General features: G+C 45.2%; 1 protein-coding gene across 2 annotated transcripts in view; it reads left to right on the top strand.

Annotated features, from left to right (window-relative positions):
* kif26ba (kinesin family member 26Ba) overlaps positions 1–15,070 on the top strand; it is a 354,883-nt gene extending 339,813 nt beyond the window's left edge. For both annotated transcript variants that reach the window (XM_073050455.1, XM_073050454.1), the window contains 3 exons: positions 7,851–8,047; positions 9,167–9,323; positions 11,952–15,070. In XM_073050455.1, the coding sequence (XP_072906556.1) occupies positions 7,851–8,047; positions 9,167–9,323; positions 11,952–12,100 (503 nt within the window). In that variant the 3' untranslated portion in view covers positions 12,101–15,070. The remainder of the gene's footprint in view (positions 1–7,850; positions 8,048–9,166; positions 9,324–11,951) is intronic.
* Positions 15,071–15,823: the final 753 nt, after the last annotated feature.

The following is a 15,823-nucleotide window of genomic DNA, read 5'->3' on the forward strand; positions in this document are numbered from 1 at the left end:
GTGAAGATTTGGTATGAACTATTAGAGGAGGTGATGGAAGCAGATATGATTACATTTAGAAGATAGAAAACCTACAGCACAATACAGGCCCGTTGGCCCACAAAGCGATGCTGAACATGTACTTATTTTAGAACTTACCTAGGATTACCCATAGCCCTCTATTTTTCTAAACTCCATGTACCTATCCAAAAGTCTCTTAAAATACACTATCGTATCTGCCTCCACCACCGTTGCTGGCAGCCCATTCCACGCACTCACCACTCTCTGAGTGAAAAACTTACCCCTGACTTCTCCTCTGTACCTACTTCCAAGCACCTTAAAACCATGCCCTCTGGTGTTAGCCACTTCAGCCCTGGGAAAAAGCCTCCGACTATCCATACGATCAATGCCTCTCATCATCTTATACACCTCTATCAGGTCACCTCTCATCCTCCGTCGCTCCAAGGAGAAAAGGCCGAGTTCACTCAACCTATTCTCATAAGGCATGCTTCCCAATCCAGACAGCATCCTTGTAAATATCCTCTGCACCCTTTCTATAGTTTCCATATCCTTCCTGTAGTGAGGTGACCAGAACTGAGCACAGTACTCCAAATGGAGTCTCACCAGGGTCCTATATAGCTATAACATTAACTCTCGGCTCTTGAACTCAATCCCATGGTTGATGAAGGCCAATGCACCGTATGCCTTCTTAACCACAAAATCAACCTGCGCAGCAGCTTTGAATGTCCTGTAGACTTGGACCCCAAGATCCCTCTGATCCTCCACACCGCCAAGAGTCTTACCATTAATACTATATTCTGTCATCATATTTGACCTACCGAAATTAACCACCTCACACTTATCTGGGTTGAACTCCATCTGCCACTTCTCAGCCCAGTTTTGCATCCTATCGATGTCCTGCTGTAACCTCTGACAGCCCTCCACACTATCCACAGCACCCACAACCTTTGTGTCATCAGCAAATTTACTAACCAATCCCTACACTTCCTCATCCAGATCATTTATAAAAATCACAAAGAGAAGGGATCCCAAAACAGATCCCTGAGGCACACCACTGGTGACCGACCTCCATGCAGAACAATCTACAACCACTCTTTGCCTTCTGTGGGCAAGCCAATTCTGGATCGACAAAGCAAGGTCCCCTTGGATCCCATGCCTCCTTACTTTCTCAATAAGCCTTGCATGGGGTACCTTATCAAATGCCTTGCTGAAATCCATATACACTACACCTACAGCTCTACCTTCATCAACGTGTTTAATCGCATCCACAAAAACTTCAATCAGCCTCGTAAGGCAAGACCTGCCTTTGACAAAGCCATGCTGTGTATTCCTAATCATATTATGCTTCTCCAAATGTTTCATAAATCTGGCCTCTCAGTATCTTCTCCATCAACTTACCAATCACTGAAGTAAGACTCACTGGTCTATAATTTCCTGGGCTATTTCTAGTCTCTTTCTTGAATAAGGGAACAACATCTGCAACTCTCCAGTCCTCCGGAACCTTTCCCATCCCCATTGATGATGCAAAGATCATTGCTAGAAGCTCAGCAATCTCCTCCCTCGCCTCCCACAGTATGCTGGGGTACATCTTGTCCAGTCCTGGGGACTTGTCCAACTTGATGCTTTCCAAAAGCTCCAGGACATCCTCTTTCTTAATGTCTATATGCTCAAGTTTTTCAATCCACTGTAAATCATCCCTACAATTGCCAAGATCCTTTTCTGTAGTGAATACTGAAGCAAAGTATTCATTAAGTACTTCTGCTATCTCCTCTGGTTCCATACACATTTTCCCACTGTCACACTTGATTGGTCCTATTCTGTCATGTCTTGTCCTCTTGCTCTTCACATACTTGTAGAATGCCTTCGGGTTTTCTTTAATCCTGCTCGCCAAGGCCTTCTCATGGCCCCTTCTGGCTCTCCTAATTTCATTCTTAAACTCCTTCCCACTTGCCTTATAATCTTCAAGATCTCTATCATTACCTAGTTTTTTGAACCTTTCCTAAGCTTTTCTTTTCTTCTTGACTAGATTTTCAACAACTTTTGTACACCATGGTTCCTGTACCCTACCATCCTTTCCCTGTCTCAATGGAATGTACCTACGCAGAACGCCACTCAAATATCCCCTGAGCATTTGCCACATTTCTGCCGTACATTTCCCCGAGAATATCTGTTCCCAATTTATGCTTCCAAGTTCCTTCCTGATAGCTTCATATTTTCCCTTACTCCAATTAAACATTTTCCTAACTTGTCTGTTCCTATTCCTCTCCAATGCTATGGTAAAGGAGATAGAATTGTGATCACTATCTCCAAAATGCTCTCCCACTGAGAGACCTGACACCTGACCAGGTTCATTTCCCAATACCAGATCATTACAGCCTCTCCTCTTGTAGGCTTATCTACATATTGTGTCAGGAAACCTTCTAGAACACACCTAACAAACTCCACCCCATCTAAACCCTTTGCTCTAGGGAGATGCCAATCAATATTTGGGAAATTAAAATCTCCCACCATAACAACCCTGTTATTATTATGCCTTTCTAGAATCTGTCTCCCTATCTGGTCCTCGATATCCCTGTTACTATTGGGTGGTCTATAAAAAAACTCCCAGTAGAGTTATTTACTCTTTCCTGTTTCTAACTTTCACCCACAGAAACTTGGTAGTCAATCCCTCTTTGACTTCCTCCTTTTCTGCAGCCGTGACCCTATCTCTGATCAGCAGTGTCACGCCATCATAGCTCCAAGTACATTCTAGGCTCATCGCTTTCTTCATGATGCTTCTTGTGTTAAAATAGACATATCCCAAACCATCGGTCTGAGTGTATCCCTTCTCTATCACCTGCCTATCTTCCCTCTCACACTATCTCCAAGCTTTCTCTTTTCTCTAACTGCCCCTCCATCCATCTTTTCAGTTTGGTTCCCACCCCCCAGCGATTCTAGTTTAAACTCTCCCCAACAGCCTTAGCAAACTTCTCTACCAGGATATTGGTCCCCCTCAGATTTAAGTGCAACCCATCCCCAAAAGAGGTCCCAATGATCCAGAAATCTGAATCCCTGCCCCCGCCCCAATTCCTCAGCCACGCATTTATCCTCCACCTCATTCTATTCTTATACTCACTGTCACATGGCACAGGCAGTAATCCTGAGATTACTATCTTTGAGATCTTGCTTCTCAGCTTCCTTCCTAACACCCTGTAGTCTGCTTTCAGGACCTCTTCCCTTTTCCTACCTATGTCGTTGGTACCAATATGAACCACGACCTCTGGCTGTTATTTGGACAAGTGCTAAAATGAGAAAGGCCTATTTACTCTTAGATTTCCAGTGTCCTAAATAATCTTTTGATCTCAGCCTCTGAGTTACCATTTTACTGAGCTATTGGGAAAGAGACTGCTGAAGATTCATCATGCTCTGAGCATTGATTGTGGTTAAAGTGGAATAGATTCTGCTGCTGGTCTTTCGTGCTTGACAGATAGTCATCTCTATTTAACTGGACTGTCTCCTCCCAGGTGCACATTGTGCATTCTGATGAGTTTCCAATTGTTGGAAGCTGAAGGTTTACGAACAACTTTTAACATTTTGATGTTTAATATATGAAGAGCATTTAATGGGTTCTGGGCTTGTATTCATTTGAGATTCAAAGAATGAGTGGGGTCTCATTGAAACCTATCGAATATTGAAAGATCTTGATAGAATGGACGTGGAGAAGATGTTTCCCATCATGCAGGAGTCTAGGACTAGAGGGTGTCCCTTTAGAACATAGATGAGGAGGAATTTATTTAGCCAGAGGATGTTGAATCAGTGGAATTCATTGCTACAGATGGCTGTGGAAGCCAATTCATTGGTTATATTTAAATTGGAGGTTGATAGGTTATTGATGAGTAAAAGCATCGAAGATTATGGCAAGAGAATGGGGTTGAGAGGGATAATAAATCCCCCGATGGGCTGAGTGGCCCAATTCTGTTCCTATGTCTTATGGTCTATGGTCTTTCAGCTGGGAAACTGTTTTTATCACATTTTCAGTACAATATTTCTAAAAATTATTCAAGCCAAGCTCCCAAAGTCCCAAAGTTTCCTACAAGTTTTACAGCTTTTGTGTACTGGGAGACTAATTGCTTAGTAATTAATAAAATTAGTGCAGCAAACTAGGTCTGTTTAGCATAATTAATTAATTTATTTGTTGTCCCTAATGGCATAACAATTATTCTGTTCCAGTTCCATAAAAATAAGGCTCCCATTTTTTGATGTTCCAACAGTGTCCTGCAGCTAATTAACTCTATTTGCATATTTAGATGTGGGCACTTTAGTACAGCCTTTTAATGTGTTTTTTTGCTAATGGACTGATGATTTATAGCCTTTGGATTCTGCAGGCATAGTCCTGAGGTGACAACGAGGACTTTGCAGTAAAACTTAGATTGGAGCATTTGGCTTTATCCTTGGTCATCTCACATCATGAAGAGCAAACGTGATATACTGTACATTGTGCACAAACATGAAAGCATCATCAACGAAGAAATCCATGATAATCTATGTCAGGACATGTTAGGGCAGAAAGCTAGAAGCTTGGCCAAAGAGGAGCAACTTAAAAGGAGAGAGGTGCAGAGGGAGACCTTCAGAGTAATGTACCTGAAGATCCTTAGTTCTTTCCTTAAAAAGATGGCAAGATTAGCCCTTTTCTTATGGCTTATCCCAGTGGAAAGGTAGAGTGGAACTTTTATTTTTGCTGATACCAATATGTCGTAAGTTCAGAGTTGCCTTTCTGATGCGCCTCTTATGAGGGGCTGTTAATGGATCCGTTTGCAACACAAGAACTCTGTCACCCTGGCGAGTCTTCACTCCTCAATGCCAATCTGGCTGATCTGTGAGGCAATGGCCCGCACCCACACCCATATCGCTCTCACACCACATCTACTTGTAGCAAACCCAGTCCTGCACTTCACCTCCATCTCTACCATCCAGGACAGTGAAAACAGGTGGTCGAACATTATGAACGCAGCAGAATCTGTCTGAAGGATCTTACATTACTGGAAGGACTTGTTCGGAGAAATTATCCCTGATGTGGTGGGGTGATCAGGGCGGAACAGGCATTGTGTGAACAGTGTGTGACCACAATGGTGCACGAAAGGCATTGGAATTCTATCTATCTCTCCATGTCCCCTGACACTCCTACAGAAAAAGTAGAAGTCTCTCAATAGTATCGAGAGGCCTCTGCTTCCATAGGAGTGACAAGGAACAAGGAGCAGAGAATATGGCACTATATACAGATTAGTCACCAAGACCTTAGGGCCTCCATGTCTGGAAGGGCAGTTGTGACTCCTTATTGGCTCAGAGGGTGTGCTACACAACGTTACCCTTCACTTCACTGAATGAATTGGAAAGGTCTGAGGGGGCTCAATAGTTTTAAGATTTTAGAACTGCGGGTTTAACCTGGAGAATCGGATGATTTATGAAAATTTTAGGGTTTTTGGTGACATATGAGTGAGCTATAGGTTACTACAGGCTAAGAGGGCTAATCACAACTCCATCTCCTCCCTCTGTTCTCAGAGCCTGGCACATAACACCAGTGACAGAGGTTGGGGTCTGTTGGTCAAATTTGCCTCAGATTAGGGTCTGTTGATCAAGTTGGCCCCAGGTTGTTGCATGTTGGTCAAAATGGTCTCAGGTTGGGGTCCATTGCTCAGTTAGGCATGCTGGGGTCTATTGATTAATCTGGCCTCAGTTTGGGGCCTATTCGTCAATTGGGTCTCAGAATTTGGTCTTTTGGTCAAATTTGTCTCAGAATGGGGTCTGTTGGCTAAATGGATTCAGGCCAACTTTTGATTGAACTTAAAACCAGAAAATGTTGGAAGCATTCAGCAGATCAGCCTTTGGGAAAGCAAAATGATCTAAATTTTCAGGTCAGGAATCCTTTGTCAGAACAATTGATGTTCCTGGGTGTGAAAATGTTAAAATGTTGGTAAAATTCTGGTAAAATGTTCCCTGCCACATCTCAAGCATGTAATTCCAGACCTGCCCTTCCCATCTGTTAGGTGGCGTGAATAGCCTTTGTGCTGCAAAACCAACTCCCATTGTTCTCTTGTCTTTTTGCTTCCCTTGAGGTCCCCCCGGAAGGTAAGCCTGGTGAACCCCATAAGCTTTGCTTCCATGGGCTCCCTCCACAGATGCTGCCTGACCTGCTGGCCATTTCCAGCAGGTTCCATGTTTATTTCTTATTTCATGGAGGTTGGTGGTCCTTCCAATCACAACAGGTCAGCCCTGAAGGAGAGGTGGGGAGGTGGTGACACACTTATAGAAATGAATGGGCCCTGGAAAGAACTGAGGAACAGAGGGATGTTGGCATATAGGTCTAAGCAGTTCTGGAGGTGACAGCACAGGTAGATAAAGAGATGAAGAAAGCAAGATGCTCATTAGGCAAAGGAGATTCTGGACTTCTTCAGCAACACCCACAGAATGATGGAGGAGCTCAACAGGTCAGGCAGCATCTCTGGAGGGGAAGAAACAGTCAACGGTTCAGGCCCAGGCCCCTCATCGGAACACATAATATCCTAATTATGACCTGTGGCTCAAAATGGCGACCGTTTATTTCCCTTCATAGATGCTGCCTGACCTGCTGAGTTCCTCCACCATTTTGTGGGTGTTGCTTAACTTTAATAGGTAGTTCACAGAAGATGAGAGCAGGCGGGTTATGGTGCAACTTTTAATATTGGTTTTGTCCCAGAGTTAAATTGTGCAGGTCAGGGACCCACACTATAGGAAGGACTTGATTGCACTAGAGAGGGTGCAGAGATGATTGACTAAGATATTGCCTTGGATAAAGCAATTCGGTCATGAGGGGAGACTAGGTAGGCTGGATTTGTTTTACCTGGAGCAAAGGAGGCCAAGGTGGGGACTAGACTGAGGTTTTAATTTATTGAGATACAGCATGGAGTAGGCCCTTCCAGCCCTTCAAGCTGAGCCGTCCAGCTTCCCCCAATTTAATCCTAGCCTAATTATGGATCAATGTACAATGACCAATTAATCTATCGACTGGTATGTCTTTGGACTGTGGGAGGAAACTGGGACACCCAAGGAAACCCACACGGTCACAGAGCAGGCTTACAAACTCCTTACAGGCAGCAAGTGGCAGGAATTGAACCTGGGTCAATGGTACTGTAAAGTGCTGTGCTAACCACCACACTATCCTGCCACCCCTATGAAGGGTAAAGACAGGGCAAATAGGAGACTTTTCCCTATCTCCAATACGAGAGAGCATGGGTTTAGGATAAAGAGTAAAAAGTTTAGAACATCAAACATTACAGCACAGGAACTATGTTGTACCAAGCTGATTAACAGGGGATGAGAGTTAATAGGGGATAGGAAGAAGGCCCATTTTCACCCTGTGCCCAGTTGGGATCTGGAATGCACCTCCCAGGAGGGTGGAGAGAACAGTGACCCTCTCAACATGTATAGAGTACCGAGGCAAAGAGTTGAATTGCCAAGCATCTGAAGGCTACAGAGCGAGTGCTGGTAAATGGGATGGTGTAGATTGGTTGCCATGGAAACAGTGAGGCAAGGGGTCCTGAGTCTGTGCTGTTGACTTGATGTTTGCAAGCGTCCATTGTACAGTCGCACTCCCAGCTTGAGACAGCACTGCTGCAGCACCGTTGCATGGTGAAGATCGGCATGGCAAGTGGCCAAGGCACTGGTGCATGCAGCAGCAGCCGCTTCCATTGCGCTGACACCATTGCATTAGGCTGCCCGCAGCACTCTCCCTCTCGGCCGCAAAGCATGACGCACGCGCTACTCACGGAGACCAAAGGGGCAGCTGTGTGGACCTGAGGCAGCACATCACCCTCGACCCTCTCTTCTGCTTCCAGGTTCCCAGAGACGCCGCCTCCTGCCCGGCCCGTCGTCTGAGGCTGCGCCCATGGCCAGGAAACCAGCCGGCGGCTCCGGCCTACGCTGGGTGGACCTCAGGCCCGTGCAGAGGGGGATGGCTGAGCCCTTCGAGATCAAGGTCTATGAGATAGATGATGTGGAACGGCTGCAGAGGAGGAGAGCGGCCGATAACAAGGTTTGTAGACTTCCTTCACTCTTTCTACTCACTGCTCCATCACTGTCAACATGTGTAACCTGAACATGACATTCAAACAGCAACTGGTTATAGTGCACAGAATGTGGGGGGTGGGGTGGGGGGAGGTGGAATTGGGACCAACTGAATTGTTGATGTAAAGGGAAGCTATGGGTCTTGGGATATGTAGTAACCTTTCTGAGAGCACCATTAGCTTCACCCAGAACTCAGTATTTTAACACCAATACACTATCCGTTAATGTAAGGCAGTCCGATGCTGCCTTCAACCTCGCTCTTGCAGCTCCTGCCACGACACTGGTGCCAAGCTGTATCGGCCCTTGCCCTTCCCTTGGACAACATCAGTGGCATGGAGAGGGGAGACTCACTGCATGGGCAATTGCTGGTCTTCCATACAACCCTGCCCAGGCCTGCATCCTGGAGAAGGCACAGATCCATGGTCTCGCGAGACGAACGGATGCCACACACATTATCAGTTGCAGTCTATAAGGAACAGGAGCAGAATTAGGCCTTCTGGCCCATCGAGTCTGCTCCACCATTCCATCATGGCTGATTTATTTTCCCTCTCAACCCCATTCTCCTGCCTTCTCGTGTGCCTTCTTGACACACTTAGAATAATCACGAACATATCAACCTCTACTTTAAACAACGCCATGGACTCAGCCTCCACAGCTGTCTGTGGCATTGAATTCCTCAGATCCACTGGCCTTTGGTTAAAGCAATTTCTCCTCATCTTTGATCTAAAGGAATGTCCTTCTATTCTGAGATTGTGCCCTTTGGTCCTAGACCCTCCCCCCACTCCACATTCACTCCGTCTAGGCTTTTCAATATTCACTAGGTTTCAATGAGATTCCCCCTCGTTCTTCTAAACTCTAGTGAGTACCGGCCCAGAGCAACCAAACACCAGTCTCATTGTTCAGCGCTCTATGTGTCACGGGAGTAATGCAACAGAGAGTATGGATGGGGAAGGGCAAAAGTTGTCGTCGATCTCATGTCCTTGTTGAGTCATAAGGAGTAAGTTTTATGGAGGGACTCAGTCAGCTGGAAGCCATGGCCTTTGAGACGTGCAGAGGGAGTCTAACGCCGGCTGTTTTTCACTTCCAGCTGCGGGGATTTATCTGTTTCAACGCAAAGCTGAAGATACCCGAGAACCGGCAGCAGAGGATTTCAGAGGTCAAAACCAAATACAACGTGTTGATGCAGGAGCTGGAGGCAACCAAACAGCGGCTGATGCTGGAGCCCAGTAAATGGATCAGTGAGTGTGAGTACCCTGCTGGTGTGTCAACCGGGCAAGTTCCCACCGTCGGCCGGGGTCAGAATGCTGGAGCCCAGTAAATGGGTCAGTGAGGGTAACTACCCTGCTGGTGTGTCAACCGGGCAAGTTCCCACCGTCGGCCGGGGTCAGAATGCTGGAGCCCAGTAAATGGGTCAGTGAGGGTAACTACCCTGCTGGTGTGTCAACCGGGCAAGTTCCCACCGTCGGCCGGGGTCAGAATGCTGGAGCCCAGTAAATGGGTCAGTGAGGGTAACTACCCTGCTGGTGTGTCAACCGGGCAAGTTCCCACCGTCGGCCGGGGTCAGAATGCTGGAGCCCAGTAAATGGGTCAGTGAGGGTAACTACCCTGCTGGTGTGTCAACCGGGCAAGTTCCCACCGTCGGCCGGGGTCAGAATGCTGGAACCAGAAAAGTACAAGAGACACCTGCACACACTCTCGCACACTCACACACACGCACGCACGCACGCACGCACGCACGCACACACACACACACACACACACACACTTCCCCCCCCCCGTCAGAAACCTCTCTCATCTGTGTCCTCATCCAAACTTTACCTAATACTACAATTGAACCCGTAGCTACCACTTGCACTGGCAGTTTATTCCACACTCTCAGAATACTTTCATATGAAGAAAGACTGGATCGACTAGGCTTATACTCACTGGAATTTAGAAGATTGAGGGGGGATCTTATTGAAACGTATAAAATTCTAAAGGGATTGGACAGGCTAGATGCAGGAAGATTGTTTCTGATGTTGGGGAAGTCCAGAACGAGGGGTCACAGTTTAAGGATAAAGGGGAAACCTTTTAGGACCGAGATGAGAAAAAAACTTCTTCACACAGAGAGTGGTGAATCTGTGGAATTCACTGCCACAGGAAACAGTTGAGGCCAGTTCATTGGGTATATTTAAGAGGAAGTTAGATATGGCCCTTGTGGCTAAAGGGATTGGGGGTATGGAGAGAAAGCAGGTACAGGGTTCTGAGTTGGATGATCAGCCATGATCATACTGAATGGCAGTGCAGGCTCGAAGGGCCGAATGGCCTACTCCTGCACCTATTTTCTATGTTTCTAATAAGCTGGAAATTTATAAACCGGTTAGCCTGACATCAGGAGTGTTAAAGGGGACGTGAGGGTTAAGTATTTTACATAAAGAGTAATTATCTGGAATGTGCTGCCAGTGGATCAGGTACGGTTACTGGCTGCATCACAGCCTGGTATGGGAACACCAATGCCATTGAATGGAAAGTGTAGTGGATACGGCCCTCTCCCCCACTGAGCACATCTACACAGAGCATTGTCGCAGGAAAGCAGCATCCATCATCACGGACCCCTATCACCCGGTTCAGGAAGTGTTATTACCCCTCAGCCATCAGGCTCTTGAACCCTTGGGGATAACTTCACTCAACTTCACTTGCCCTGTCACTGAAATGTTCCCACAACCTCGGGACTCACTTTCAAGGACTCTTCATCTCATGTTCTCAATATTTATTGTTTATTTATTTATTATAATTTCTGGTTTTTGTATTTACACAGTTTGTTGTCTTTTGCACATTGGTTGAACACCAAAGTCGGTGTGGTCTTGCATTGATTCTGATATGGTTATTATTCTGTTCTGGATTTATTGAGAATCCCCACAAGAAGGCAAATCCCAGGGTTATATATGGTGACATACATGTACCTTCTTTTATCACTAATTTTTATTGCACACCAACAAATTACATTCAATACAACCAGTTGCCTATTACATTTTGACTGTTTAACCCAGCCACCCCCCAACCCTAATCCCCATCTCCCTCTCCACTCCTCCTCTCTCTCCCCCACCCCTCTCCCCTCCACTAACCAACTGAATAGTAGCGCATACACAGACGAAACATTCCTATTTTAACAGAAGATCTTTTAAGTTAGATATCAAATTTGTCCACACTAAGATTGTGTTTGGTCGTGCATCATTTACTCTTGCTGATGATAACTCCAGGTAAGAAATGTCCAAAAAGCACCAAGGCCAGTGAGTACTTGTAATATGGGGAGGTTTCCAACCCTGGACTACAATCTTCTTAGCTGCAGTCAGGCCTGCCAGCCAGATTTATGACAATAAATTTACTTTGAGAAGCACTTAAATAGGCACAGTATAGAAGTGTATGGTTCTAATACAGGTGTATAGGATTGGTATAGATGGGCTGAATGGTTGGCATGAAACTGGTGGGCTGAAGGGCCTGCCCATGATAGCGTAGATAGGCTGGACAGCCAGCAACGTTTTCCCAGGTTGCAAAGGTAATGGTCAGAGGCCATCCTTTTACGGTGGGTGGAGGACAGTTAAAGAGAGATGACAGAGGTAGGTTTTCTCCACAGAGAGCCATAAGTACATGGAAGGCACAGCTGGAGGTGGCAGTGGGGCAGATACACTAGCGTCACTTTCGAGGCACAAGGGTGTAGAAAAATGGAGGGTTGTGAGCAATGTGTGAGGGAAGGGGTAAAAGGTTGGCATTATATCATGGACCGAAGTGCCCAGTACTGTGTTGCTCTATGTTCTGTGACTCCAAAGAGTTCGTGTTGAAGGTCGATATGATATTTACGTACTTTTGACCTGCTTGCCTGTCTCTCTTCCCAGTTGACCTGGACCAAGGCTTTGAGGTGGATTCACTGGAGTACCTAGAAGCCCTGGAATGTGTCACGGAGCGACTGGAGCACCGGGTCAACTTCTGCAAAGCTCACCTCATGATGATCACATGTTTCGACATCGCCTGCGGAAGGCGTTAACGGATGGGGGAAAGTGTTGGGGGGGGCGGGAGTTGTGAATGGCGAGCGAGTGCACGGACAGACCAGGAGGAAGGAAACAGAACCACCCAAAGATAACAGGAAGACGACAAGCGGAAGCGCCAAGTGTGGAGCACGTATGCGAAGAGTTTTATTTCCCCACTACAGAATGTACAAAAAAAAGAGAGAAGAGAACCAGAGATGAATATTGGAGTGTGAGAATGTCTTTTCTTTCATCATATTGGGAGAGCACTTTCAGGAACATTGGTTATGTTGTATATATATGAAGGCCTTGCTCCAGTTCCCTTGTCTTCGGAGTGTGAGGATGGACATGGAACGAAGGGCAGTCTCTGATGAGCTCAGAACAATATACAGAAGGACTACAAGTGCCTTGTAAACTTTATTATATTATCCAAAATCTTACACGGACCCATTATTGTACAGTCGTTGGTTGGTGATGCATATTTCACTGTACGATTATAGAGGCAGTATCCATTTTGTAGAAGGAACTCAAACCTACACACCATTCCTGTTTATATCCATTCTCACCACAACAGGGAGGGTTATATAAAGAAAAATTTGACACAGGGTGGGAGGGGAGAATGCTTGTGATATCATGTTTTCTTCTGGGCCTGTGGCAGGTTATTTGGTAACGTTTTGAATCAAGTTTCATGGTACATTTTTTTATATAAAGATATGACTGATTGTTAAGGGTATTGTTGTGTGGATTTGAGTTTTGAAATCCAGTAGATTTTCAAATGAGCAAGAAATACAAGGGTAATGTTTCAGTAAAGGTTGAACTCAAAGGTTGTTTTGCTAGGTGTTTTAGCTACTTGCTGTTTTTAAGTAATTTGTATCTATAGAGTAGGCCTGTAGTCAGGAAGCAGCACATTATTAACGTGACTGTCGTTTACTAACAGTGAATGAGCTACTCGGAGGCAAGGTGATGCCTCCCTGGCAGACTGATTCCTCCCCCAAGCCTCGACGTAGAAATTAAGCACATTAGATTTGAAAGCAGATGAGCTCTTCCCGCCTTATTGACTGTAGTCGGTGAGATCATTGTAAATGCACTCCTGCACATATCAAGCAGAATACCTTCTTACCTGGATAGACTCTGCATGTTTGTGAGGTTTCTTGGTTTCATGGGAACAGAATAATAAACCCCTCGGGCCTGCTTGCCCCTCAATTTGCCCCCCTTATTGCCACATCTTTAACCAAAAAGCACAAAAGTAGGCCCATCCATGCTGACTAACAGCATCCTAACTACACGAGTTCCTCTTCCCAGCAGTGTGTCCCAAGCCAACTCTGCCTTGGTGATCCAGGTGCTGGTCAAGCATTCTGCAAATCACTTCTTTCCCAAACGATGCAGCCTCACCTACAACATAAACTCACCTCCTAAGCACAAGAGAATCTACAGTGGCTGAATGTCTTGAGCAGCACACACTAAATGCCAAGGAACTCAGCAGGTCAGGCAGCATCTGTGTAGGGGAATAAGCAGTCGATGTTTCGAGCCAAGATCCTTCATCGGGACTGGAAAGGGAAGGATGTTCTGAGGAGATCTGTGGGCGATGAAGGGTCTCGGCCCAAAACGTCATCTGTTTATTCGAACTCCATAGATGCTGACTGACTTGCTGAGTTACTCCAAAATTTAGTATATGTCACATAAAAGCATTGCAGACTCCCCCCTCCCCTTCAACTTCTGATACTGGGTTCCCTTCTTTGCAGCTGAACTTTGGAAGTGGAACACAGGGTAGGCATTTTCCTTGTCCTGCATGGCCCCTGATTCAGTGTGGTCAAAATCACCCAGGAGTACCATTTCAACCAAAGATGCAACTTTTCTCCTTGTTACCAAGGCTGCATCTTCAAATCTTACTTTATCAAAAGTTACTCTTCAACGATGTTCTTCAACTTCAGCTTCAGTTTAGGTCAGGTCCCGGGACCCAAACCTGTTACCACCTAGCAGTATCACTTACTGTACTCCAGTGTGGAGGCACGATGCATTTCAACCTGGAAAAGCCCGGACAAACTGTCTACTAAATCTTAAGACCATAGGCATAGAAGCAGAATTAGGCCATTCAGCCAATTGAGTCTGCTCTGTCATTTCATCAAAGAGAATTTATTACCCCTCTCAACCCCATTTTCTTACCTTCTCCCCATAACTTTTGATTTTCTAAAGTGATGTCTTATTCTGAGTCTGTACCCTCTGTCCTAGATTTCTCCACAAAGGAAATATCCTCAGATTTGCCATTTGACCTGCCAAACAGTTCAGAGGTTACTTTCAATTCCATATTCACTGATTCATCAATTTTACTGTGGGGATGATCACATTGTTGAAGCTTTGTTCTACTAAGACTACAATTAAGATAGTGAACAGGGTTTGGAAGAAAGCTAATTATTGGCAGAGGACATCAAAATTTGTTCTTTGAGGTAACGAGGCCTATCTGGGTGACATCCAATAGCCCATACAGTAGGTGGATAAATAAGGTTGCAGTTCTGTCTGAGAGCCACGTTACCTCCGAGTGGCCTTTCCCGAGGTTGTTCACTATATTTTGCGGATATTTGTCTCTTTAATGGTGCTTAAAGCAGTTTCACCTCTAAGTGTCTACACGTCCTCTCTCTTTTGCCTACACTCAGAACTGCTGCCAACTAACACATCTTTGTCATGTTATGTATGAAGGACATAATTTATTTATGAACTCAGGATGCTCTTGTTTTATAAAGTTGCTTGTATTTTGTAATTTATTTACACATTACGATAAAAGGCTAACAATTGCTATCTATGCATTGTTATGTACAGTCGCCTGATTCACACCTTTAGGCTTCATTTTCTTTGCCATTGTCTTCTTGGACATCTATTGTCAGAATAATTGAAGCTTGCTGTTTACCTAACCCTTGTATAAAATGTGTATGATAGTCAAATATTGTAGCCTGGTATTGTGAATAAACATTATATTTTACATCCTGTAAAAAATACTTAACTGTCTTGCTGAATTGTGTATGAATGTACCAGTTTGCTGGACGCACTGCAGTTTACCACATAGGACAGTACAACACAGGAACAGGCCCTTCAGCCCACAATGTTGTCCCAAACCATCTGCCCATCTTCCGCATAGCTGCCCCATTGTTGATCTAACAGCAGTGAAACAGGCTCAGAACCGCACACAATATTCCAGATGTGGTCCTACTAACATTCTATACAGCTACAACATGACATGGTACTCCTGTACTCAGTGCTCTGTCCCATGATGCCAAGTGTACCACACGCCACCTTCACTATCTTGTCTCCCACTATAGCGGAAATTTAACCCAGACATTGATTACTTCATTAAAATCAAAATAAGAGTAGCTTTATTTGTCACATGTACAGTACTGTGTTTAAGTTTTAGGCCCCCGAGATTTTTTATCTGGTTTCAGGTGGTACGGCCTCCACTAAGCCCTGATCTCAACATCATTGAGGCAGCCTGGGATTACCTGGAGAGACAGAAGCAAGCGAGACAGCCCAGGTCTGCAGTAGAACTGTGGCAAGTTCTCCCAGATTCATGGAACAATCTACCTCTGTCTGTCGATGGAGTAGCAGTAATTCTGTGCTGCTCTTAGTTTTCTCTCTCTCTCCCCCAGCTTAAATTTTGAATTTAAAGTTTTTAATTGCTGATTCTTGAAGGGGAGTAATATGTCTACGTCTACGAGAAGTGGGAAGAATCCGCAAGAACCTACTGACAAAGGTAA

The sequence above is a fragment of the Hemitrygon akajei genome, chromosome 7, assembly GCF_048418815.1.
Source record: "Hemitrygon akajei chromosome 7, sHemAka1.3, whole genome shotgun sequence".
Taxonomy (NCBI): domain Eukaryota; kingdom Metazoa; phylum Chordata; class Chondrichthyes; order Myliobatiformes; family Dasyatidae; genus Hemitrygon; species Hemitrygon akajei.